Source organism: Neodiprion virginianus, chromosome 7 (genome assembly GCF_021901495.1).
Source record: "Neodiprion virginianus isolate iyNeoVirg1 chromosome 7, iyNeoVirg1.1, whole genome shotgun sequence".
NCBI lineage: Eukaryota > Metazoa > Arthropoda > Insecta > Hymenoptera > Diprionidae > Neodiprion > Neodiprion virginianus.
The window spans coordinates 16,781,695-16,807,842 of NC_060883.1; the positions used below are offsets into that span (position 1 = coordinate 16,781,695).

The 26,148-nt window shown below is 35.1% G+C and overlaps 3 protein-coding genes across 7 annotated transcripts; 1 reads left to right on the forward strand and 2 right to left on the reverse strand.

The window, feature by feature from the left end:
* Window positions 1–666: 666 nt before the first annotated feature.
* LOC124308698 (microfibrillar-associated protein 1) lies at window positions 667–3,651 on the forward strand. The gene is made up of 4 exons (XM_046771660.1): window positions 667–931; window positions 1,076–1,755; window positions 1,986–2,155; window positions 2,559–3,651. The coding sequence occupies exons 1-4, from the start codon at window positions 838–840 to the stop codon at window positions 2,992–2,994; spliced, it is 1,380 nt and encodes a 459-aa protein (XP_046627616.1). The 5' UTR covers window positions 667–837; the 3' UTR covers window positions 2,995–3,651.
* Window positions 3,337–15,195, reverse strand: LOC124308692 (endoribonuclease Dicer). Of its 5 annotated transcripts, none has more exons than XM_046771650.1 (27): window positions 14,960–15,195; window positions 14,313–14,474; window positions 13,707–13,884; window positions 12,978–13,217; window positions 12,595–12,889; window positions 12,412–12,488; window positions 12,177–12,280; window positions 11,010–11,148; window positions 10,786–10,916; window positions 10,351–10,591; window positions 10,037–10,288; window positions 9,692–9,961; window positions 9,420–9,593; window positions 9,154–9,358; window positions 8,745–9,063; window positions 8,296–8,666; window positions 8,025–8,173; window positions 7,837–7,950; window positions 7,271–7,570; window positions 6,821–7,036; window positions 6,377–6,577; window positions 6,132–6,213; window positions 5,763–5,983; window positions 5,247–5,418; window positions 5,077–5,152; window positions 4,843–4,998; window positions 3,337–4,767 (listed from the first exon to the last, which is right to left on the reverse strand). In XM_046771650.1, the coding sequence occupies exons 2-27, from the start codon at window positions 14,468–14,470 to the stop codon at window positions 4,758–4,760; spliced, it is 4,851 nt and encodes a 1,616-aa protein (XP_046627606.1). In that variant the 5' UTR covers window positions 14,471–14,474; window positions 14,960–15,195; the 3' UTR covers window positions 3,337–4,757. The 5 variants fall into 5 exon arrangements, with proteins under 5 accessions (XP_046627606.1, XP_046627607.1, XP_046627604.1 ...); XM_046771651.1 differs by having other exon boundaries at window positions 11,010–11,094; window positions 14,943–15,195; XM_046771648.1 differs by having other exon boundaries at window positions 14,943–15,195.
* A 3,495-nt stretch (window positions 15,196–18,690) lies between these two features.
* On the reverse strand, window positions 18,691–25,414 carry LOC124308694 (calpain-A-like). Its single transcript, XM_046771655.1, has 14 exons — window positions 25,203–25,414; window positions 24,981–25,077; window positions 24,229–24,423; window positions 23,868–24,058; window positions 22,469–22,763; window positions 21,954–22,093; window positions 21,567–21,874; window positions 20,875–21,029; window positions 20,527–20,750; window positions 20,059–20,104; window positions 19,750–19,894; window positions 19,226–19,338; window positions 18,951–19,146; window positions 18,691–18,869 (listed from the first exon to the last, which is right to left on the reverse strand). Exons 1-14 carry the CDS (start codon window positions 25,274–25,276, stop codon window positions 18,802–18,804), a joined length of 2,247 nt encoding a protein of 748 aa, XP_046627611.1. The 5' UTR covers window positions 25,277–25,414; the 3' UTR covers window positions 18,691–18,801.
* Window positions 25,415–26,148: the final 734 nt, after the last annotated feature.

Sequence of the window (26,148 nt, forward strand, 5' to 3'; positions counted from 1 at the left end):
CTACCCGCACTATCTTTGGATTAATTCTCGAACTTGATCCGTACCAATTGATAAGTTCGAACACTCCTCGAACGCTGTTTGCAACTACATTATTTTTATTCTTCGACAGCTTAGACGCTTCAATGCCTCCGCTGCTTCGCTAACTGAGCACATGTCTATTGGTAGTCGCTGAATTTCTTGTGTTCAATAGAGCCATAGAAGATTTGTTTACTTCGATGTTTCTCACACAATTTGTGTCAAAATGAGCCTTCTAATATGTATTCGAATTCTCGAAACGTGTCCGATACATTGGATGTTTGATAACACTGAATTTTATTCATTGCTTATTCAAATGATTTACCAAATATCGGTCGATGGTGCATTAGAAATGTCGATCAGATGAATTGCTTACCTACAATAGTCGATTGATCAGCGAATTATCTCCTCTGTCGGTAACAATGGTAACGGCACAACTGATATTGGACTGGGCACGTTGCTGGGTGTATTTGATGCGATTCCAAACATATCCTATGAGCACTGAACATTCCCTGCGAGTGAAACAGAATTCACTAATTATAAAAACATTAGTGCAAAAGAGATAGAAAAATCTGCCAGTGCTGTCAACATCAAGACGAACCACCAGCGATGAGATCTGGATATCACAAGGTTACCAACCAACAGCTGAACCAAATGACAAGGCTGGTAAAATGGCGTTTTGTTGTTGAAGCTGGTTGAAGCAGAGATGAGTAGGGAGTGAAGTCAAGTCCATGTTATTGACTCGCACACCGTGAGCTGCTGTGAATTGCGATCATACGACAGCATTTGTAGATGACCGGTTAAACAAACAATTTCTATACAATGATGGATTATTTTGTGACTAATAACTCGTTGGCACCAGCACCCATGGGCATACAAAGTACCGCGGGTGCAGTGCCCGTTAAAAATGACAAAGGTGAGCTGATTTATTATGTGAGACACCTGTTTACTGTACTCCCAAGAAGTTGCATACGTTTTAAAGCTTACTTTATTATGAAATTTAGGCATAAAGTTTTGTACAATTGAAGATATGCATTCAATTTTCGTTCAATATTTTCAGGCGAATTGTCGATGAAAAAGGTTAAGGTCCATCGTTATGTGTCCGGTAAACGTCCCGATTATGCGCCTATGGCGAGTTCGGATGAAGAGTCCGAGGATGAAGATTTCATGGAAAAGCGAACACTCAAACCTCTCGAGGAATCAGAGACTGTAACTGATATCCCTGTTCCGTCACACGGTAAACTGAGGGACGAGGATGATCCTAGGCTGAGGCGTTTAACTAGAATCGAGAAGCACAAGGAGGTCGATACAGAAATTCGTGTTGAAAGGCATCGACACATTCACGAACCTGAGGTATTGGAGACTGAGCCTGAGCGAACGCGTGAAAGGATAAAATTGGAGAGCTCAGATTCCTCGGAGGATGAAGATTTGTCCGATTCTGAAATTGAAAGACGTCGAGACGCGTTGAAACAGCGAGTTTTATCTAAGAAAGAAGCTGACCAGGAAATGTTTCATGAAGAAGATGAGGAGAAGCTCCGAACCAACAGCTCCGAAGATAGCTCAGAGTATGAAGAATACACCGATTCTGAGGAAGAAACTGGACCGAGATTGAAACCTGTTTTCGTCCGGAAAAAGGATAGGATCACTGTTATGGAAAAAGAGAAGGAAGCTATGAAACAAAAGCAGGCCGAAATAGAAGCCAAGAAAATGGCAGAGGAAAGAAAAAGGCAGACATTGAGGGTAATCCTTTTGGAAACTGATATTCATCCTTTCTAAACATGTTTTCACCCCTTATCAATGTATTAAGGAAAGAGAAACTTTATATGTTGCGATTTCTTTCTTGTTCACTAACGACAAGCTTCACTTACCAACTTTTCGTCCAAGTAGATATTAAACAATCGAGCTAAACTAGACTACACACTTTGACAATTGTGAATCTTTCGGCTGATGTTGATTTTGGTTATTTTTAGATGGTAGAAGACGCTATACGAAAAGAAACCCAAACTGGCAAGACTATAGTAGATCAGGAAGGAAACATAAACGATGTTTGCACCGACGATGAGAACGACGAAGTGGAATATGAGGCATGGAAACTACGCGAGTTGAAGAGAATAAAACGAGACAGAGAGGAACGAGAACAGTACGTAAACTCAAGAATATTTTCCACTCAAATCATTCTTTTAAAGATATCTTTGGGAATTCGTTTAATTTGAAACTGAAAAAACCATACTGCTAAAAATTTCGACAAACGGAAAATAAAAATGCCTGGGTTTTCAAAAAAGTCTAACTACCAATAAGGTTGAATTTAGTAACATTAACGCGTCGAAATATTGATAAAGAAGTACTATTTTGTAATGTTTAGATGACTAAAGAAGTTTTCGTGAAATACAAGAATGTTTCACCTCATTACGGTTCACTGAATTTCTGACAGTCCCAAAGTTGGGATATTTTTCCTAAATATCATCGCGACATTATTGTTACAAATTTCAGTCTCATGACTACCACTGTAAGCCAACTCAACCCTTTATTTTTCTATCCAACAGATTGGAAAAGGAACGGTTGGAGATAGAGCGACTTCGCAATATGACAGAAGAAGAGCGTCGTCAGGAACTGCGTCTAAACCCAAAATTGGTAACGAACAAAGCAGCGAAAGGAAAGTACAAGTTTTTGCAGAAGTACTACCATCGCGGTGCATTCTATTTGGACAAAGACGATACAATTTTCAAACGAGATTTCTCTGGTGCAACGTTGGAAGATCATTTCGACAAAACTATATTGCCGAAAGTAATGCAAGTGAAAAACTTTGGGCGTAGCGGTAGAACCAAGTACACACATTTGGTAGACCAAGACACAACGCAGTTTGATTCACCATGGATTTCTGAGACCGCTCAAAACTTAAAATTCCACAATAACCAAGCTGCTGGAATGAAACAAGTTTTCGATAAACCATCGCTAAAAAAACGAGGCAATGAAAATTGATATGGTGCAGGATGAATTGTGTCTTTACAATGTTGGGAAATGAGACTAGGACCATTTACAAATGTTTAGTTTCACTTTACCTGTTGCGGACAATTCCGTTTGGGTCTTTGAAATTGAGGAACCCACTACGGGAAGGAAGAAATTACTTATTCATAACTTGGGTTATTTTTGTATAACTGATATCAATTTTACTCTTTAATTCATTCAATACAAAAATTTGACAATAATATATTTCTGCATCACATTTAAAGCCCCAGTCATTCATCATAATTCTGGGTGAAAGATAAGTGTGGTAAAAAGGCGTTGAATAAATTTATAGGCATTTTCATTTTGAAGTAAAAATTACCCACAAAATAACTTTCACCTCGAAAATTATGAGCCAATGAAATTGTGATTTCAAATCATCGGTCACTAACAACTAGTCTGCATGTGTACATACAAAAGCCGATCGTTACTCTGGATATAGACGTAATTCAATACTGGAATGCCTACAATGTAATCGTAGGAAATAAATATCTGTGTTAGGCTAATAGAATGAATAGATAACTAACCAACTTCATTAATATCTTGAAGATGTATGATTTTTACAGTTTAAATTTTTTTAAGCTACTTCAACTGTACGATTGAAAACAATAAAAAAAACTATTTTGTTCCACAGAAGTTTCAGTTGTTATTACACAAAGATTCAACAAGCAAACATACATGTTTGAATTTTTTCGATTTGGAGTTCTTGTTTCCAATAATTTGTAGGTTTGATATCGATGGAAGATCGACATAACAACTTACATCAGTTTTTCTTGAAACTATAGTTGAAAGTAAAAAAAAAACTGTCTTAGTTATCTAAATACATGATTTTGAAACATACATTTGTTTATTTAGTTTGTCCAAACATAAAGATGTTTAGAAATAAATTCAAACAATTAATTGAAAATATCGTAAAATAAATCTATTTTTGAATTTGAAGTACGATATTCTCTATGTAATTGAAATTTAAATATATAAAGTTCATTGGTTAAGTTTCGTATATAAAACGATCATTACAAAGCTAAATAAATCTAATAAAATTTGAATTCTCAATAGCACCCATGTCTGTAGTATACTATAAAACCAAATGTTAAGCATAGTCGCATCGTAACCTTGAAACGGCTTGCACTGTTACATGTAAAAAAAATTCTAAAAACTTATGGGTTCGTTAAGCTATAAATTCAAGCGGGTATCGTCGAGCTGAATATAAATAACAAAAGTTCGAACAAAAAACATTATCCTCACACAATACCCATTTAGTAATAAAAAAATTCTGTATATAAAACGTAAAAAATTGCACAATTTAATAGGTCATGCTTTGCGTTTTCATTTATTGCGATTGATTCTCTAATTACCTAGTAAATTTTTAATAAATCTGAGTTAGTATCGTTGATCTTTTTAGGAATATATTTGGAAAATCTTAGAAGTTACAAATAAAATTATAAAATCCATAATCGTTATTATTTGATTTTTATCTAAGATTATTTAAGATGCCCCACTTCGTTAGTGTCTATGTATTTATAATTAGCGAAGCTTTCAAAGTACATAGATATTTCGATTCGTAATAGATACCATAATACCGTTGCATAGGCACACTTGGTCCTACCTGTTTTTGGAGGTAATTTCTTATTTCTGTTATGTTTTTCTCTCCATTCTTATACTTCATTTCTTTCGTCTTCTATATATTCATGCACGAAATGTTACGTGGGAAGCATGCGGATAAGCAATCTACATGCACACTACATATTCCTGAATAAATAAAAGTAAAAAGGGGTTGAAAACGGCTTCAAATAACGCATGTTGTTCCGCATCACTATTCATTACCTGCGTCTCAGCTCCTTCAAAGCTTGTTTGGCAGCTGCACATTTAGCTTCTTTTGTATTACTCCCAAATCCATGAATAATTTTCTTTTTATTACCACAAATTGTTATCTCAAGTGGTACCATAATCGTATCCTTATTATCAAGGGCAATTGCAGGGCTGAGAATAGCATTATTTTAAGATAAATTAAAAGATTCAATGCATGTGAATGCACAATATTAATGCAATCATACTTACAAAAATTTCGGGTGAGCACCTTGTGTCTCATATAACATTCGAACAGGTTGCTTTGGAACATTTTTACTGAATGTATCTGTAAAGAAATTTTATTTCAATGTTTATCAATGGTACTTTATTTTTAGTAACTAACTTGTTTCAAATTGAAGCAGCAATTTTTTGCTACGCACCAATTTCGCGGTGCATTAAGGCATAAAATATTCCCCAAACTTTCGTCAACGATTTACCACTGTCTAGGTAAATGGCTCCAGCCAATGCCTCAAAAATATCACCCAAAACTTTGGGTACGCTAACAAATTCGGCCATACTGTGTCTAGTTTCTTCCAATAAAACGTACAATAGCTGTAAAAATATACACGCATTAAACGTTAAACGACACAATAAAAAAAAGTTTCCACAGAAGTTTGATCTTTGAATAACAATTTATAATCCAAGTTACTATTAGTTCTAACCAGGTTATACTATACCTTGATTTATAAATATCAATAGCATTACATAGTAAAAAATAATCAATAATGTAACACTTTTACCGCCAGTTTTTCATTGCTATTAACTGAAAATTTGATATTACAGAAATAGATTGAAAAAATAATAATTTCCAAATAGTCGAAAAATTTATAAATTCGGGAAGCCGATAACGCAATCATGCAGACATCACCAATTTACAAATAATTCACGATGAATACCTCATCATCTATTGCATGCTCTCTCTGTTCTTGAAATGCGACAAATTTGTCGACCATATCAATAAGCAGCGGAGAATACGCCAAAAGATATGTGTGTAATCCGTATCGAACCGCTAGACAAGCAAAAGTGATGTTATTAACCAGTGCTGATCTGAGATCCGTAAGTTGCCCAGGTGACAGATTGTCAAAATTTTCGAAGATGTAAGCAGTGATGAGGAAATCTACAAATGGAAAGAGAAAAATTCAGTAGCACACCATTTAAAAAAAATAAAAGATTTATAATAAAAACTTAAAAAATCAGTACGACTTTAATTCAAAATTTTGTTTAATCAATGAAATTACCGTGTGATAGAACATTATTTTTCTCACCTAATATTGCATCGCCCAAAAATTCCAGCCTCTCATAAGAAGCTGTCGTAACATTGGGTGAATAAGACGAATGACTAAAGGCCTGTAAAAATTATACAAATTTGAGATTGTGGAACAAATTGGATTGTGAGATAAATTGATTATTACAAATCGTAATAAATGGAACAAAAAAAATTGAATATTTACAAGAAATTTTGTATGTGGTTATCAAGATTAAGAAAGAAATATCAAAATCAATTCATTACCTGCAATAGAAAGCCTCGATTTTGAAATTTGTATCCTATTCTTTCTTCAAGTGTGCTTGCCCATGCCATATGCATATTGGGGTTCCCATCGCCGATAAGTGGGTTCTTGGGCTCTCCGCCTAATATGCTTTCAACAGGAATTTCGCATGGTATAATTTGGAACCATTGTAGAAGTTTTGCAGCACCCTCGATGCCTGTGCTCTGTAAATTAAACTTTTAAATCTCGCGTGCCCTGAGTCATTTGTTAGCTAAGGTAGAGCAAGCTCAAGTATTAAATTGCATGCATAAGTTGTAAAGTTGACAATTTTTTAACACTTCATGACTGTTAATACTAATCTCATGAACTTACGAAAATTTCATAAATCTCATCTCATAAAATTTTTCACTATTTCCATCGAGATGTTATACTTTTATTCAAGTTGAAGAAAAATTGTAAAACGCTACCTGCAAGTATACTCCGATAAGGGCCTCCACACAATCCGCAACTGTTTTGTCAGACACGGTTTGAACGCACAAAAAATGTTCTAAACCAGATTGAGCGTCTCCACCTTCCCATCCACATACTTTATCTTGAATCTCCTCGATAGTGTTACTATTTAGATACCCAGACAATTGTTCTTCTTTCGATATCCTCAAATTGTATAAAATGTTTGGCGATACCTAAGCAAAAATTTTGAACAGAATGGTAATCAATTTAAGTCAGTGAATTTCAATGTTATGATATATAATCTTTTCTCTAATACTCCGATCAAAACTGTCACTTCTCCCTAAATTTTTGCCACATAGTGTGTGCGAACAATTTGAAAAATTTAGTGCACTTTAAATAAATGGGTATGATGATAAAGCACATTGAAAAGAATTCTGTAATGAATGTTTAGAAAATAATTTGCATACCTCTGCACGCAACAGTATCCCCTGTAATTTTCTGTGTACTGAATAAGCCGGTGCAATAAAATTGCTTGTGGGTGTAAATTCCTCAACCTTGATCATGCCAGGTAATTTTTTGTTGAAACCAGCGTAATAAAGATTACGATTACCAATTATTTTTCCTTTAATCGAAGTGAGATGACCCTCCGGAAAAGTGGGAAACGTGTCCGTCAAAAATAATGACGTAAAAAATTTTAGAAATGAATCTCCAAGCGTTTCAAGAATTTCTAAATTCATCACGTCATGCGACATTTTAGCAGTCAATGCCTGTGAAATTCATAGAAAACTTTCATCAGGCTTCTGTATTAATCGTATATTTATTGGGTTTCTTTTTTTGTGGGGACTATTTATTTTTCGCTCCCGACCTGAAATTTTGTTGGAAATGCTTAAAAAAAAATTCCCCCAAAATAAGCATTTCCAACATTTCAGGTCGTAAGCGAAAAAAAAATAGTCCCAAAAAAATAGTCTCAAAAAAAAGCACCCTAATATTTATACATATATATGTATATTACTTTTTAAGTGTGAACACTCACTTCCATTATAGAGACTTGATCAGGACCATTTTGTGTAGTTTGGTAGAGTAATTTTATTTTTGGTACTTGTACGTCTGGTTTACTCATATGATTTCGAGCTTTGATATTGTTTCTCTAGAAGCAGATATGATTCATGTAATAATTATGTGATAAAATCAGTGAAGTGATACTTTATCCTATATCTTTACCAGAATATCACTATCTTCTTGAGAAGAAGAGGACATGAAACGTTCGTAGTAATCTATGTCAATTAATTGAATCTCGTCAATATTTCGCTCAATATCTTGAGGCTCCTGGCTCTTGGTCCATGAGTACAGTTTTGACTCTGAATCCAACACTAATAAAAAAAAAAAATCCATACATCATACAATTGGATAAGGATTCAAGTGCTTCTTTTCATATAAGACCTGTGTTTATTGATTTTCTACTTATTCACCGCGCCGTGAAAATTATTCTTACCATCAAATTCAGGTCCTGTTAATTCAGGCCTTGATTGCACAGTTTCGGGTAACAAATCATCAGAGGACGTATCAAGCAAAGGTTCATTATCTACAATGTTTACTGTGTTCTCTGAGACTCTGAAATCCTTCCATTTTTGTCTAGCATCCGACTTGGCCAACCCCAACTTGACATCGGCTTCAATGGTTACTCGTAGTTGGTCAGCAATCAACAATTGTGAAATCCTATGAATAATGGACGGCAGGGTGGTCGCCTTGAGCCAATATAAAGAAGAGAACTCAAATCTGACACACAACTCTGGTACCAAATGTTCTTCGAAATCTTCAGACAAATCAGCTCGCTTTCGTTTACTTAATCCAGCACTTGATCCCCTTTTTGAAGTAAAGATCCAAATGTGTTGATCTTAGAATTGAATATAACGATTTTACGCAAGTAGAATAATAACTCACCGTGGTCTGATACAATTTAGTTTTGTCGAAATGGCTTTAACTTCAAGCAGAGGCTGTCGCCCTTCTTCAATAAGAAGATCGTGCTTGCTTTTAAAATAGTGCACATATGAGTAATAGTCAAGTGTGGGAAAACTCGACTCAGCGAATCTATCTTCACAAATTTGGGTAACTATGTATACATTTGCTGATCTATAGCTTGGCCTGACTAAAGCAAGTTCATAGTCTACGTTTCTGACACAGATTGGTTTCTCCGGCTTTATGGGCTCTATTTTGTGGTTGGACACAACAGTTTCCCAGTTTATCTCCCATTTATGGTCAACTAAAAACAGTAAAAGCCAAGCATAGATCAGAGAAGTGATTAAGTTTTGAGTCGTGCGTTCTAATCAAAGAAAACTAAAAATCGTATTACCTGGTACAATCAAGAAACTGTTGTCTAAGTTGTCTTTGTCGAACACCATGAAGGGCTTGATAATTGGCATTACTTCTGTAAAAATCATTGTGTGAAAACATCTGAGCTTTCCTATTTCGTCGGCAGTCAATTGCAGTTTGGTGTGATTAACTTCAACGTTGACATTCACCTCCCCAACATTGAGAAATATCGAAAACGCTGAAAGCTGTGGTGAAAATTTTTTCACTTAAAATCTTGTAGTTTTTGCCAATTAAATTTGTGCATACCTGCGGCATTCTCTTTGTTGATAAAATAGCATATCCAGTACAGTCTGATAAAATGTTGTAAAATACTAAGCGCCGATTATCCTGAGGCACACTATAAATTGGTTTGATATTCAATATGTGAAGATACAAGTCCTGGTCAGGCATGGGAAAAGCAGAGAAGAGACATTCGGGATACTGTAAATAAATTTTTCAAGTCAAGCGCACAAGTAGATTTCTTGCCTTTGCTGGCTCTAACGATAAAAGTTTTTCAGTGCTGTAACATTTTTACATACTACGAGTTCATGTAGCCGTTTCCTGGCTTCCGTTCCTGGCTGTGATAGTGGTGTTTTTTCTTCATCTATCCATAGCGGAAACAAATAGTCAACGTCTTCTAAAATCAGATCAACTGTCACAGGCAATAAGTTGTCCGTTAATTCACCGATACGGTGCAATTCTTTACAGCAATTCAAGGCAGCCGAGCGTTTAGCGAGCTTTATACTCGGCATAGGATCTCCGAGAATTATTTGTTTCAAAGGAGATAATATCGGCAGTTGTAAACTGACCTGCAGAGTCATACAGATTAATTAATAAAAGTATTGGCCATAAGAAATTGCTCCATTGTGTATACCATAAAATACCTGGAATTTTAGATCGCCAGTATCTGAACACAGTTTGCTTAATTTCCACGTTGGAGTTAGAGAAACGAAGTGTGAATTCCCCAATGTAGAGCAATAGCGATTCACTAAACTTATTGCGCTTGTTCCAGTGACAACACTAATTTCATTATTAGTATTTGTGACGGCATAAGGTTCTATTTCATTAGTATATAAATCTTGGTCCAATGTTTCGGGAGTTGGTTCAGTACGGAATTGCGATTTGCCAATTAGGAACTGACAATGAAAATTGAGATGATTATTACACTAATTATAATTTGCACAAGGTTCATACATACCTGTTCCAACTTCTGTTCAATTAATTTGAAGTTGGCATATTTCGGTGCAAATTGATCGTCATTGCTGGGAACTAATATGATATATTTACTCGTTGCATGACGTGCTCGCCCTTTACTTTGTATGTATGATCTAATGTCCATTGGCAAATTGTATCGAACAACCAGAGTGCAGTCTGGAACATCGACTCCCTCTTCTATCACGTCTGTCGCTATGATGCAGTTTGCTTGACCATTTTTTAATCTTGAAAATTATTAAATTTGTTTCAATATTGCATTCACTTTCACGCGTGTTACATTATTTTTGTTTACAAAAATTTAGCGTTCGATTCATTTGAATACGACACGAACTTCGATTGAATTTACATGGCAGCATGTGAGTTGAACTGGATCATGCAAATGTTGGATAATCATACTGGACTTAATCATTTCACTGACTTGTGTAAAACTTCTTTATTCCATTTCCTCTGACAGAGAGATTCTCTGGCGCTATCGTATGGATTAGCTGAAAACCCGACCATAAATTCAGCAAGTAAAAATTTGTAATTCTCGTTTGTATTGTGCAAATTCTGAAACGAATATTGTGAAACACGTTAAAAAATGTTCTATTCTGCACAATAACTGATTGCTGTTTAAAATAGAAAACAAATCAGCATATTTACCCTTAATACATGGTACAACACTTTGGCTGTAAATCGTCGTTGGACAAAAACAAGGCAACAAAATCTTTGTGAATCCAACTTTTCCCTATTGAAATCCAGGAAAACTTTGAACAATTTCAGAACTTGATCAGATGAAAATCTATAAGATTCGTAAAGGTTGTGATGAATAATTACGGTTTTGAATATTACTATCAAAAGTACGAAATAGAATTCTAAGAGAAGAGCGTAATGTCAGACTTATCAATTTTACTAATTTTTCTTGACAATTGCAGTACTGAATTAACAATGTAAACTGTAGAATTAATGGGTTATATAGCAGTAGACATCTGAAAAGCTGCATAAATTCACAACCAATAATTCAATTCAATCGGGGTGTATTTTCTTCAAATATATGTAGCCTGTGCTTCGCTTACATTTTTTTTATAAGAATCAATTAATAAGAAGCATTGAATTGACAATCAAAGTCTACCATTACGCTCAGTGACATGTTTTGCAGTGCCCATAATATATAAAAGTATGGTTCAAATGATTTACTTCAAATTTGGAGACAGTATTCTTGGATAGTTTATTTTGTTTGTCAAGATTCGATGGTCTTCGTTTTTTTTCAATAAAATGGCGACCGTTTGAATTCGAAATTTGATTTTTGATAAAACAAAAAAAAATAAAAATGTCCAGTTTTTTAAATTAGTTAACAACAAAAGATATGGTTAAAGAAAAATGGGACGATGGCAAAGACATTAGACTAACTGAAAATACTGTTTTCAAATTTGAGGTAAATCCCTTTTAGAGATATCGTAGACAATACAAAATATGCTACCGAATGAAATGGTAGTCGTTAGTTAATACAAAGGTTTCCTACCAATTGATTCTAATGGAAAAAAAAAAAAAAAAATACCCAAATGAAGCTGGATTCGAATATACTTTTGAATAAAACAAATCCAAATCAAATTGAATAATGGGTTATCGACATCTAAATACTAAAAATTGGTCAATTTTTTAGGTGATTAATTATTTATAGCCTCTTTGGTAAACTTTGGAATTTCTTGAAAATTTTCATTCATATTTTAACACCTAATACTGTTATGTAAGCCTATTATTTTGCATAAATATAAACAAAGTTTGTGACTGACATTATGCCTTCGCCTTGTAAATAGCTTTATCACCCACTTCATTATCTGCTCATTGGGTTCGTAACCTTCCATTTCATCCTCAACTATTTTCCTTATACTGGTTAAAACTGTTATCAGGTAATCAATCACAAAAACAGTTTCCTGAAATTAATATCCTTGAGTTATAAATTCAGTAAAATTTCCCGCTTATCAACTGTTTGAAACAATTCACTGTCAGTAGTAAATACATTTAATTATATTCACTAATTATCTATTCGATCGCTAATACATACCTGATTATTAATAGATTTTTTTATGTACTCAAGTTGTATGGTATGTAACAGCGCTGCTTTACTTCCACCATATATACCTGAAATAAATTCAATGTGCATTGGTGAGTGTGATAAGGATGTAAGGGTTTAGAATAGAGCAATAGACGTGAAAGATAGCTTTAAAAAACTATAAGACTTTTTTACCCATCAGTTTCACGTGTTCTTCCAGATCACTCAAAACGTTTTGAAATTTGTTCGATTTGCTCTTAGGTTTGAAAACATTATCACTTTTGTTAATCATCTCATGATCAATCTTTATTTCTACTATTTTCAGGATCTCCCTGGCTTGTATCAATCGTGCCATTGTCGATTCTAGTACTGTCAGCCTTAACGGTGGACTGAATCTGACTATAGATTCTATAGGGTTCGTAGCATAGCCTCTAACGCCAATCAATGATTCAACAGCGATAATTTTTCCATGAAACGTAGTTTCTAAATCCTTTGAAAATACATTTATAAAACATGAAGCATAAAATAAAACTAGAAATCCACAGAGTAGGTTTATATAAATAATTCTGTTAACTTACTGTTATCGTCTCGTCAAGCTTTGCAACTTTGATATTGCCGTTCAGAAGAGTCGCTGTTAGGCCCAAGACTCTTGGTTGCTGGTCCTTTGGGCAATCCTTAAAACGCTGCATTATCAAACGCATCGGATGGTCGTTCACAGCTCGGTGACACTCATCAAAAATCATGAGATTTACTTGGCTCAATGATATATAGCCATGATTCAATATATCAAGGAATATTTGGGAAGTCATAACGAGGACCTGGAAATCGGTTAGTAGCAAGTATATTTCAACATCAATATTGATATAATAATTTGAGATAACGACATATTAGTATGTGCACAAAATCATCTTGAATTTAAACGATTGCAGGGTCCTTTGCATTAAGGAAATTGAGATAAAAACCACCTTGGAATGACTAACTGTGATAACTCTCAAAACTATTGCAGACATTAAAATAGTGATTAAATGTTCTTTAAACAGATAATTTCTTAAAGAAAAAAAAAGTTTGAGCTTCATTGTACATATATTTGAACTTTATTGTTGTCCATGTGTTGCAAATAATCGCGAAAATGAAAGAAAATACCTGAATGCTGGTTAGAAATTGAATTGTCTAATTATTGCGGTATTCATTGAAAATGATGACAAAAGTTTGTTTGCCATCAATTGATGGCAATTGAAATACTTTATTTACACTACTGGTATTACAAAGTTTCAGGAAATATAGATAATATTTATATTGACTAATACCTGATTGTCCTCCAATTCTTGTAACCATTTATCTCTGCTCCAATAATCAACCTGCATTTCGCCTGTGTAACTGCTACAATTTAAATGAGTATGTCTTTGTAAGTATCTTAATTGCTGATCGGCCAGAGCAACAGTATTCACTGCAAAAATTGTTCTTTTACCCCCGACACTGTAAGGCCTAAGAAAAAAGCAAACAATCGTTGAATTATTAGTAAGCTTCAGCCCTAGAAAATGAATTAATAAGTAAATCAATAAATGACAGAAAAAAAATACATAAGATATAAGTGAATTACATTAGAAAATATTAATGGATTGATTTCATCGCCAAACGCTCATGCTAAACTCTGTGAATAATCATAGATTTGTGCAAAAAGCAGGATCAGTTGTTTATAAAGTTAGACCGGTGACTTGTAAACTAATATATGTACAATAATCCATTGACAAGTAGAATTGAAACTATGAAAGTACATGTCATAATGTGACTTATATTTAAGAATGAGTTGAAACTTGTATTATTAAAAATGGGTTCTGACCAGGACTGACTAGTCTAGAATAAGAACTGGATGGCGGAGGAGGAGTTATAAAATACAATGAATAAATGATTACTTGATCACATCGCCGCTTAATTTTTTTATGATCATGACAGCAATGTATGTCTTTCCTGCCCCTGTTGGCAAGTATATGATACTGTTATACTGGACGGCTCTCTCATACAGATCAATCTGATATGGCCTGGCTGAAAATTCTTCGATTGGCTGTACCATGATGCTAAGGAAACAGAAATATTTTAGATCAATTACAATTCAATGTTGTTACGAGTCTAAGACGTAAATTAATGGGTGGCATTGGTAAAAGATTAATTAGCAAAATCTGCTGGAAACATCAGACTTTTTATTTTTCATGTTACTTATTTTCGGAAGTAGCGACTACTGTTATAAACCGGTAGTTTAGTTATTGATTATGATTTTGCTAATACAAAACTTTAAATTATTATTAAAACCTCAGTTTACCTCTTTTCTGTTGAGACAAACAACCAAAAAGCATTGAAGATTTGAAAACAAATATAGTCGAATCGACGTTACAGGTTAGGTTAGATTTTCGTGTTGCAAAACAACTAGTAAAACCATACAGAAATACAAAAATATTTTGATCACTTCAATGAGAAGAAATTTTCAAGTACACGATATATTACTGAGAACAGTTGTACAATTCAATTGTTGGAAAGCGTTTCCTTACGATTTGGGAAGTGGTACCGGAGAATAAAACACGGGGACTCCCAGATACTGTTTCTTTGATGCACTGACAATTCGCCGGATCTCTGCTGGATCCCTGAATCGCGCAGTGCTTCGATGCTTCGAACCTTTGACGAAAAATTTCTAAGGCCGGCTAGCTGTGTTTGACGTATCTCGCAGGGCGCTGAAAGCGTGGAGGTAATGGCAGTGCCCTACACTTAGGCTGAATTTTCACGGCCAGCGCAATGATGCTGTGCACGGTCACACATTAGTGAGAATGCGCCAAAAGTTTCGTATGACAATCGATGCTTTCCATTTAGTGCACAATATGACACAGAGTAAACATTTCTGGTCTATTTCTTTGCCCGGATTGGCCGCTTACAATAGAAATTTGTCACACTGTGCTCTAAATAGAAAGCACCCGGTGTGGTTCTAATTCCTGACCTGTCACAATGATTAACCTCAAAATATATACGTGGTTCTATTTATTTCGTGCACGTCAGGATACTAAGGGCGCAACTCGTTAATGCTTAACCTCAAAAAATTGAGCAAGATTGGTCAAAACTAGTTAATGCGGTAATGTAAGTTTGATATTTTTTGGGCGAACGCGCATAGAACATTTTTGCCCATGTTATAGTCAGAAAAACTGGAACACGCGTGACCTTCCTAATCTAGGGACCTTGCATGCTGTGACAGCCAGTAGCGCCACGCTACAACAGCAAAAAACGAACCTTGAAGGAAGTAAAATCTCCCCAGATTTCCCCCTAGATGTAATAATATACATATATATATTAGAATTAATTCGACGAAGTTGGTCACAGTAAAATATCTTTTTATCGATTATTTAAAAGGACCCCTTTCAAAACACAATTCACATCCGAGATAGTAAAGATTAACAAACATTTTAGCGTAATACAAAAGTGTTCAACTTGTAACTAATCTGATACTACTTGGCTTCAATGTACAGTACCAAATGGTAAACGATTGAATTTGAAAAAAATGCTTGATGCTTGAATTTTCACATATTGCCTTTATACATTTCACATAATATTCGTGGATAATTAATCTATCGGTTTTAACAAATATTGGTAGTAAAATTGTTTACTGCTTATTGTCTCACCAGTAACTTATCAAAAAAATATAATTCAAACTTTGAAGAAAAACACACTAAAATTTTAATATAAAAAGTGAGAAGTAAAAAAATTGAAAAAAAATAATAGTATCTCTGTTATTAACAGTCTCCAGCCCGCATGAAAAAAGCGAAGGGTTCTCATGAAGTCTGTAAAAATATATTCAACTAGTAATGTTGACGACTTGAAAATCGTTAATGTCTCAAAAATTAGCCAGTCTCCACAAGTGTTAAGTGAAGAACTTTTCCGAATTTTGCACACTAGAGGCATGTCAATTTTTCACAATTCTGCATTTTCGCTTCAGTCTATTATATTCAATAAGCTTTGGATTGATATCCAGTACAAACTGAGTATCAAGAGCTTATAACAATTGTTCCAATTGCATAAAGTATACAGGTACATGTAAAAATAAGTTAAAATGACTATAAATCATTCAGTGGATCACGAGCTTACAATATCGCCTCGTATTACGATTATTTGGGACGCAAAGCAAGTTCATTATCTCCGTACAGATTTGTTTTATGATGACACTGTTATATGCTGCACATATTGTTATGATGCGTTAAGGGTTTTCTTGCTTTAGATTATAGAATGGATCACAAATTGGCTTTGTTTTGAATTTTGTACAATCATTGCTTATTATAATGCGGGGCGGGGTCAAAGTTCCGAATTCTTCGAAAGGTATTTGGTGTCGAAGCTTGAAATGAAGAAATCAAACTTTTACGAAACAACAAAGTTTCGAATGGTTGGAAATCCGATTGCTCAGTTTCGAAAATTTAAGTTACGATAGAGAAAAGCTTTAAAATGTAAAGTTTCGATAGAAAAGAATTACGAAAAATAAAGTAACAATAAATTAAAATTCCAAAAGTCAAAATATACTCACACAGCGTAATTTATTCAACAAGTGGGTGTAAAAAATCAGAAAAACCGAAAATCGGAATGACCAGGATTCCGGACGTAAAAATATCGAAAATCCGAAACAAAGAAATATGAAAATGGTGAAATTTCACCAAGCCAAAAATTCACGGAACTGAAATTCTTCGATTATTCAGATTTACGGTGTTTCAGATTTTTTAATTTTCTTATTCATGCACTTTCGGAATTATGGGCGTCAGATTTCGGACCATTCGAAACTTTGATGATTTGTCAGGTTTGAATTACGAAAGCATCGACGAGATGTCTTATCTTCACAAAGTATTATCTGGTCAGTATAAATTATTAATGAAAACAAATTACTGCAGCCACTCTAGTAACATTTAGGTAGACGGATGTGCAATCGAATATTTTCGTGGCTTTCCTCATCTTTACAGAAATACTGAGAAAATATCCCTCCGTTCCAATTCTCAACAGAGAGTGCAACCAGAAAGTTGAGGTACCAGGAACCGACTTTTTTGTCCCAACTGGTACATCAATAGTCATTCCGGTGCTGGGGATTCATCGGGATCCCGATATATACCCTGATCCAGAAAAGTTTAACCCAGCGCGATTCAACGAAGAGAATATATAATATATAATATATAATATATAATAATAAGAGGCACCGTTACGCTTATCTACCTTTTGGCGAGGGACCTAGATATTGTATAGGTCAGGTGTCTTCGTAATTTCAAATCACCTACCGATTGACTACGGTTCAAATGCCAACTTATATTTTTCAGGGATGAGAATCGGGCTTCTACAAACGAAAATGGGCCTCATAACGATGCTATAACAAAAGGAAAAATTTTTCCAAAAAAAAAGAACAAATGAATTTCGATCATTTGTTTACATGTACTATTTTTGGAATAAGTAAATAAATAAATTTTATATTTTCTTCAGACTTAAAAATATTTCAGGGAACAGGTGGAATCAAAAAACTGGGCAGTCGTTCCCAAAAATGTAGTCTAATAAATAAAAAACTGCAAAAAAAGAAGCTGGACGTCTCGGTGTCCCAGCGTGAATTAAAAGCTTGAAGGAACGTACAACGGCAATAGAAACCAAGGAATGTCTTCTTCGAACATCGTGTTCTATCAACATCTTGGAGTGGCAGGTCGATTACCCGATAGATTCTCAAAATGAAATTCCCAAATGTTTCCGATTATTCCAGTTTCTCTCAAGCAACGTTTCATCATTGTTACATAACTTTGGTTCGCAATCATTAACGTGGAAATTAGACAAAGTTTGGTAATGCTGATAGATTGCAGTGATTTTATTGTCGTGTGCACGATAATATTTGAATGGTATTAACATTATTAGCTCGTGCTCTATCAGGAATGCCTTAAATATCTCCAATAATCTCTGAAAAAGTGACGACAGCTGTGTAAAGAAATTTCATCAACTTTATCAAAGAGATATTTTTGTCAGCGCTGCTTTCTCTTTCCTTGTTAATTTACTTACCAATCAAAGCCTGCTCAACGCGTAATTACGATGTCCGATGCATAACGCGTAACCGAGGGGACTTTGTCTCGAGATTCGATAAACAATCAAACAGAACTAATATGAAAATAAACCTATTGATCAAACTTTCAAGATGACTTTGAATTATATGCCTTATGTCGTAAAAGCAATCGGGGCTCGTTAATTTTACAGTCGTTAACCGATTTTAATCATTCTGGTTGTTTATCTTCACACACAAAACACTCGTTGATCGTTATCATTTTATTAAATGCAATAACATTTCTTTCTTATAGAAGCTTATGGAAATTACAAGTTAGATAATCGTTATAAAACTGTGAAACCTTTTAATTCATAGCATTAAATAGAACAAAGTCCAAACGTAGCTGATTTGGTGCTCGTTCCTTCCAGATTTTTTCCGGATGAATCTGTAAATCCAAGTTCTTAGTGAGATCAAAGCAAAACAATCGGGTCTCAACCAATATGCAAGTATAATCAAATACGCTTACCAATCATCGTCTTCATTTGTAATGCGCACATGACGTAATCCTGGAACGTGATTTTACCAACATTGCTTTCGTAAAGACGCACGAGCTTCTTCAGCGTGTAATTATTCAAATTGTATCCGGCACTTTTTACAGCCTTTCTCAATTCGAACGTCTCAAAGTGACCATGCCCGTTTTTGTCGTATTTGTTGAATATTGTCTATGGATCAAACGGTTGTTCCAATAATAAAATTTAACTAAATCACGGAATCGTGTATTCGTAGAAGAGAAATTCTCACCCTCCACTTTCCAATATCATTCCAAAGTCCTAAGTACTCTCTGAATCCAATTTTACCGGAATCCAGCTTATCCAGCATACTCACCATGCTGCGACACTGATACTCTCTGAAATCTTCGTTCAATACAAATTTACTCAATAATGTTATTACGCAGGTCGGTATATTTACATTATACAACATCAGTTGGTTCAAATGAAAGAAAATTTTAAGCGCCAATTCATCTTTGCTGCTACCCTGACATAACTAATATGTTCAGTACAATGGATTGAAAACATTCAACATTACGTACTTCGTACTCTATAAATTTTGGCAGACTCATCGGAATACTTTATTATTGCTTATTATTATTTTTTTACCCTAACGAAGTCTGCGGTTCAGATCGAAATGTATTTCCGTGAAGAATACACAATACCCTCAACAATTAAGTTTAGATGATTTTTCGACAACACTATAATCACCGACAAGTAAGGAAATCTTTTTTTGTCTAACATACATCTCATCTCTATTGACAAAATAATACAAACCTTCTCCAAAGTCAGCCTGCAACACTTTCTCCAAATCTTTCCAGCCAACCTCCAACGCACCATTCGCATATTTTTCAAAATTCTGTAATTTTGATTTGTTATCGTTGTAATCCATCGACGAATGAACTTTTGACGAATCAGGTACCTTGAAAAAGGATTTCATTACTAATATTTTAAATCACCTATCCGGTTGCAGTTATTCTACGATAATTTTCTTATTTCTTCAACGCAAGCGTTCACAGCTGATAAGTTGGCTAGAATTGCAACTGTTCGCGTAATAATTCGAATAACTGTAAAATTTTCCTTTACCGAATCATTGTTCTCCACGCAAAGACCGATTTGCTCGTCCCATTCCCTGTAACGTAAATGTGTTCAATATTTATGCGATGCATTTATTGACCTTATATACTATAATAATACGTATGATATACTCGATTCTCCGTAACTAAGTGACCAAACTGATAGGGGTAATAGAGGTCATCGAGCTGAGTAAATTAACCTGAAGAACATGGTGGTCTCCGAAGTTGCGTTTTAGTAGTAAAATTTGATATTGGAAATACTTTCGTGTGAAATTCTTAAATTTGATATTATTCGTCTTGTTGTTGACAAAAACCAGTGGTTAAGACACGATTTTTTAACCAATCGAATCTCGTGAACAAGACTTCGGAGACCACACGATCTTCAGGTTAATTTACTCAGCTTGAACCCCTCTATTACCCCTATCAGTTTGGTCACTTAGTTCTAGGACACCCTGCATGTTAATCAAGCATGACTTACTCCATATTAGTCAGATATTCAGAACAGACTCTAAGCAAGAATTCCGCTTCCTTGTCTTTGGAATTAAGAATCGGTGTGATACAGTAATCTCCAGGTGGTAATTCTACCCGGCAGCCGAAACTTCGTGAATCTGCCCAAAGTTGGCCGTTGCTAATGACAATCGCTTTCCGTGATTCGAAAAAATTACTGTCCAATGGCTTCGGTAATTCGTGAGGTTTGTCCATCTGTTGAAAAATGTTAAACAACGAAGTTGGTTCTCGCTGTGTTCATTTTTTCCCTACCCCAAACGTTCTGATTAATATTTCTTTCAATCATATACTCCTGTTACAGTACGAACCAAAGACTTACACGATAAATCTGAAACATAAAATCCAGCCTTGCGACAATTTTTCGGTTTACCCTTTGATGTTTCTGCATTAATGATACTATCACTGTACATTTATCGTTTCCCTGATCCGGCTGTCCCAAATTTATACGGTACTGTAGATTCTGTACGGGTCTCACTGCAAATTATATTCCAATTGTTTATTACATTTACCGACTAGGCTGACTAAAATAATTTAATTAAAAAAAAAAATTAAACGGAGGGAAAATAATTTTTAATAAAAAAATGTTTTGATTTTATCATGAAAAATCTAAGATAGCAGCTATTTAGATTTAACGTAACATTTTTCAATGAATAATAATAATAATAATGAATTTTACCGTTTTGTTATGTATTGTTAATAATAAATATATTGGTAGAAGTGAGGTTGGATCCCGATCACTGAAATCTCAACAAGTATACCAAATCGTGATATTTAATATAATATCATAATTAATGTATGTTAATTGAGTGCCTAAAACAATATACATTGTTCCCATATCATTGACGGTTCGTGATAATTAAAAAGTGTATAAATAGTTTTTTAATTCTTGTATATCGAATATTGTTTACCTTTTCTATATTATTTGAATTTGTTAAAAGAAAAAAATGTTATAGATTTGTGTACATGGCAAAAAGCGTGGAAAAAAATATATCTTCAATTTGATTTCCTTACATAGGCAATCGCTATTGCTCAGCCAAGCTCCCCAATGGTCAATCGAGCCCTTTGAAATACCCCATTTCTTACCGCCATTATGTCCAGCTGTGACGCCACGCACCCACTCGCCATCAAAAGTACCAATTTTCCATTTACGTTTGCCGTCCTTGTTCAATGACCCCGAGTTGAAATAACAAGTCGATACAGAATTGAAATGATTTTGAAAATCTTCGAAAGCCATCCAGAATTCACCGTCAGCATCAGCGCCAATCCTCATACCGAGTTCTTCTTTCACGTTGTCAGGAACAGATTTCCACTCTTTCGAACTGTAGAATCATCAATCTGGTTTATATTTGGTGGCGAACGATTTTTATTTCAACGTAGTCACGTTTTTCATGACCTTACTTGTCACTCCACGGCCCGTTCCATTCAACCTCATCGCCGAACGGATCTTTTAGTCTCAACAGTCGAACTCCCTTGTATTTCAAAACTTTCGTGATAGCGTAAGCATGATTTGACTTCAAGCCGTTCGCATCAATCGCTGGCTACGGTAAAATGTTTGAAACAGGTAAACGTGATCATTTTTCATATTCTACTTTTAAAAAAAAATACAAACAACTTCGAGTCCAGAAGTGAATTATCGAGCGTACTATAAAATTTCATTACAGTTAAGTGAAAAATGTATATGCACGCTTATCGAATTTTTAACGATTCGGAAAAATCAATCGTTTCGACTGTAATTTGACATACCGCGGAGTAACGAAACTCGATACAGTGTCGAATTTTTCAGACAAATATTCCAGATTCGTTACTCTTTGTTTCTTCATTTTTTTCGTTATAGTCGAACACGGTACGATGTTTCGTAACAAACTTGAAACGTTTTCGTATTATTGATGTAACAAAAATGTATAATTACTTACTGTCGCACATCCTATAAGTGCATGATTTTTTCCCATGTCTTGGAGCATATTGTCAAATATTGCAGTGAGATTATATTCGGCGGTAGATATACCACCGGTTAGATCTTCCGTAGCTTCTGCCCAGAACCCGCCATCCAGAGTACCCCACGAACCATAAAGCTTGGCGTAAGCTTTTACAAGCAATGCGCTCCAGAATTCGTTTTGATCACCCGATTGTACACATATTAATTTTCCGTTTTTCGTTGGCAGGAAATCGTCTATTACGACGTCCACCCATCTTCCGCAGTACCAAAATCTAAGTAAACGGATTACAATTAACAGCCAGTTTACACTGAGAACAATTCCGTTGTGTATAATACTTGTTAAATAATATGTATCTTTATGATAATGCTTTTGAATATTCTTGAAATTACAAAAGAAATTTCGGTACAAGTTATTATTTAGTGTGTAAATTTTATGATTAAAGCGAGGTAGTTAAACCTGTTTATTTAATAAGCTACGTTCATCACGTTGAACAAGGCCTTAAAATCAATTTCTCGTTGCATCAAAATCAAATTATCTCAAGGATCGTAAAAAAAATGGCACCCGAGCAATGATAATTTAAAAAAAATAGTAACATGTACTAGATTTTCTGATTGAAGCAACAAACTTGTTTTCATTTTGTGTCCAGAACTACATTTTTCAGTTCAGGCAAAAAAAATCGACAGCATACTGTGTAACGAGGTCGAGGTAAACTAGGTCTTTCTGGGCCGAGCGTGAGTTTGGAGTCTCAGGTGAGCCGAAGACGAATATTCCAAATACGCGAGGCGAAAAAACCGTTGCCTCCTTGCTGCACACGCTTCTTTACATAACAAGAGTACGTAACGCACTTTTTGCGAAGCAAGAAATTGAGGTTAGGGTCGCGTGATGTCAGATTCGTTTGCGACAGCGCATGCGCACAGTACAGAAAAGACTCCTAGGACTCAAAAGTGGTGTATTCAGTACTCCGCGCCTGCGCAGTCGCAGACTCATTCGTCCGTTATAGAAACAGGTACTTTGTGTACGGAAAAACGCGTGAAACACGCCTGCGTTATGTAAACTACTTTATATCATACTGCCATGTTTTCCTCGCCTTTCGGCGCGTCTAAAGTGTATGCTTGTGTGAACCTTAGGGGTGGACCTTTCAAGGCCTTGGCCTTGAAAGTAATACTTTAGCCCCTTGGTACACAATGTCCTATTATTATACGCACTGTGTACTGTATAGTAACCACAAATAGAAATTTTACTTAGAGTAAAAGAGTTGTGATAATAGCGATAGCTTGATTTCGTGCAGTCTGCAAGTGTAGACTCAATTTATGATACACATCTTCGAACAGACTTACCATCTTTTGTTTGAACAATACCGGAAGACAAAATTTACCTAAAATGGAATATTCCAGCATAATTTTTTTCTTCAAAGCTTTGATCCTCTGGTACGACTCGAAGGAACATATCTCGGTGCATCGCTAAATTGGAAATACTTGACAGAAGCCAACAATCACCAAACTTCCCTTGCTGAACATCGAATCGTGAAACTCCGTCAACAAATAGTTTTGGATTATCAACTATATCCTGGGAAAAAATACACACATCTTGATTCATACCAGCCACTGATTCGGTCGAGTCTTGAATATTATGGAAACGATTGGGATTTTGAAAGTAAAAGCGAGATACTTAACGGTTCGCAACATATCATTTAGCTTAACAAACATCATTTATCCACGACAGTTGTTAATACTTACCTTTGGGCGTAGCCACGTCACTCCTTGAACAAGTTTATTTTCCGCGTACCAGGCATAGACTGAATCGGGTTTTGAGAATGTCGTGTCTTCGAACAATTCTCCCGTACGCGCTCGTATTGCTAACCATTTTTGCTTCAGTTGATAAAAATCCTGAACATCTCCTCTCGGTCTGAGACCAGATCCGAGTTCTCCTAACTATCAAAAACGAAATGTGACCGTCATTTACTATCAATTCCTGGGTAGCCAGCTTGGCTGTGCTACTCCATTATTAAAGTATTGGATTACGAGTTTCACTCAAACATAGTACTTGTCTCACTAAGGGGATATGCATCTGTACATGTGTAGACATGAGTGAATTTTTGAAACTTACAACTCCATAACCAATTATTCAATTCGATCGAAGTTTGATTCCTATAAAAGTATATAGGACTTCAAACGATCGCCATTTTGTTGAAAAAAAACTCATCGTTAGAACCAGGATAAACTGTCAAGAATACTGTTTTCACACTTAAAGCTGATTAGTTAAGCCGTTACTGAGGTATCGTGAATTATTTCTAAAATACTATAAATGAAGCTTGATCTGCATGCTTTGGATGAATCAAAAGTCCATATAATTGAATACTAGGTTGTGTTGTTACAAATTTCAAGAATTCCCTCATTTCTTCAGCCATCCACTCGTGTACATGACCTTAATTATATATGTTGCAGCAACAGATAATACTGTCGAAAAATAGGAGCATAATTTGAGAGACCTTGAAAATTTTGTTCGGTGAGTAGTGGTTATAGGCATTCCCAGAATTGATAATATCAGAAGAAAAGCACAGTGGCAGGCCATGCGAGGTGGAGTTCCTGTAATTAAAAAGATGCGGAATGACTGTTGAATAATTATAATACTTTTAATTGTGATTTCCATCCTACGAAAACTTTGAGAATTTTGCTGTCAGTTACAGTTATTCAGAGTGAACGTGACTCACCTTTTTCGCAACTCTTCGTTGTGTCCACCAACATTGGATTTGGCCGTCTTACCAGAAGACGAAGTCATCGACATGATCGATGGATATATTTCAATGGGCAAGGATTGACAAGAGTTCAAAGAAGAAAAAAGAAAAGACTTGGGTATAAATCCGGTTTTGGAAGATGTGAGATCAACCAAACCAATTTTTTTTATAAACGTATGAACTTTTTTGCACAAACGCTTCAACGAGTTCGGTAGTAAGTGGATAACTGGTACTTGTAGTCACGCGGATAGGAGGTTTAGGCTATCCGATTTTTGTGGGGGAAAAACAGGAAACCGCCGAACCACAACACCTTAATCTTATCGCAATTCAAGTCGCAAGACCTAATTAATGATCTCAGCTACTCGAATCAACTTTAATTAACGCCACGCAAAATTTCATTTCCGCTCTAATTATTTTCATAATATAAATCAGTTGCTTACCAATATATTGATTAAGATTTGCGCACGTTCAAGTTTGCTAACGTAAGTCACTGATTAAAGTAATAACATTTAGAAACGATAGGGATCCGTTTTAACCAACGGTGGAAAAGCCGTATTTCAAATTAAATTAAAATTATTCATATGCATCGGTAAGAAAAATTATTTCGAATGATGAAACCTCACACAGCATATACATAAAATTTTAAATATCGCCCAAAATATTCACTACATTAACAACGAGTCGATCACCATCACGACTGTAATCATTAGCGGTCGATCAACAACACCAATTGCAATATTTGTTTCAACTATGGTCACCGAAACTTCAAAGGCTAACGTAGTCATTCCTATTGAATGCGAAACATTAAGTTCAAGCACTCGTCTAACAATTCGACTAATCTCGTTCAATTTGAACGTCAATATTATACGCAAATGGGGTTTATAAGTACGACTAATGATCAGAGCTTGTACTGTTCACCAGT

What these genes read in the sequence shown, in the direction of transcription:
- LOC124308694 (XM_046771655.1), bottom strand. Translation starts at nt 25,276, where the DNA reads ATGTCGATGACTTCGTCTTCTGGTAAGACGGCCAAATCCAATGTTGGT. An exon ending in CACCGAACAAAATTTTCAAG is followed by an intron (nt 24,424 to 24,980) that starts GTCTCTCAAATT and finishes CGTTTTTGATAG; the next exon opens with TTAGGAGAACTCGGATCTGG. An exon ending in GCGTGGAGAACAATGATTCG is followed by an intron (nt 19,895 to 20,058) that starts GTAAAGGAAAAT and finishes TCCTTTTTCAAG; the next exon opens with GTACCTGATTCGTCAAAAGT.
- LOC124308692 (XM_046771650.1), bottom strand. Translation starts at nt 14,470, where the DNA reads ATGGTACAGCCAATCGAAGAATTTTCAGCCAGGCCATATCAGATTGAT. An exon ending in TGTTGTACCATGTATTAAGG is followed by an intron (nt 10,917 to 11,009) that starts GTAAATATGCTG and finishes TATTCGTTTCAG; the next exon opens with AATTTGCACAATACAAACGA. An exon ending in CTTAATGCACCGCGAAATTG is followed by an intron (nt 5,153 to 5,246) that starts GTGCGTAGCAAA and finishes ATTTCTTTACAG; the next exon opens with ATACATTCAGTAAAAATGTT.
- LOC124308698 (XM_046771660.1), top strand. Translation starts at nt 838, where the DNA reads ATGATGGATTATTTTGTGACTAATAACTCGTTGGCACCAGCACCCATG. An exon ending in GCCCGTTAAAAATGACAAAG is followed by an intron (nt 932 to 1,075) that starts GTGAGCTGATTT and finishes CAATATTTTCAG; the next exon opens with GCGAATTGTCGATGAAAAAG. An exon ending in GACAGAGAGGAACGAGAACA is followed by an intron (nt 2,156 to 2,558) that starts GTACGTAAACTC and finishes TCTATCCAACAG; the next exon opens with ATTGGAAAAGGAACGGTTGG.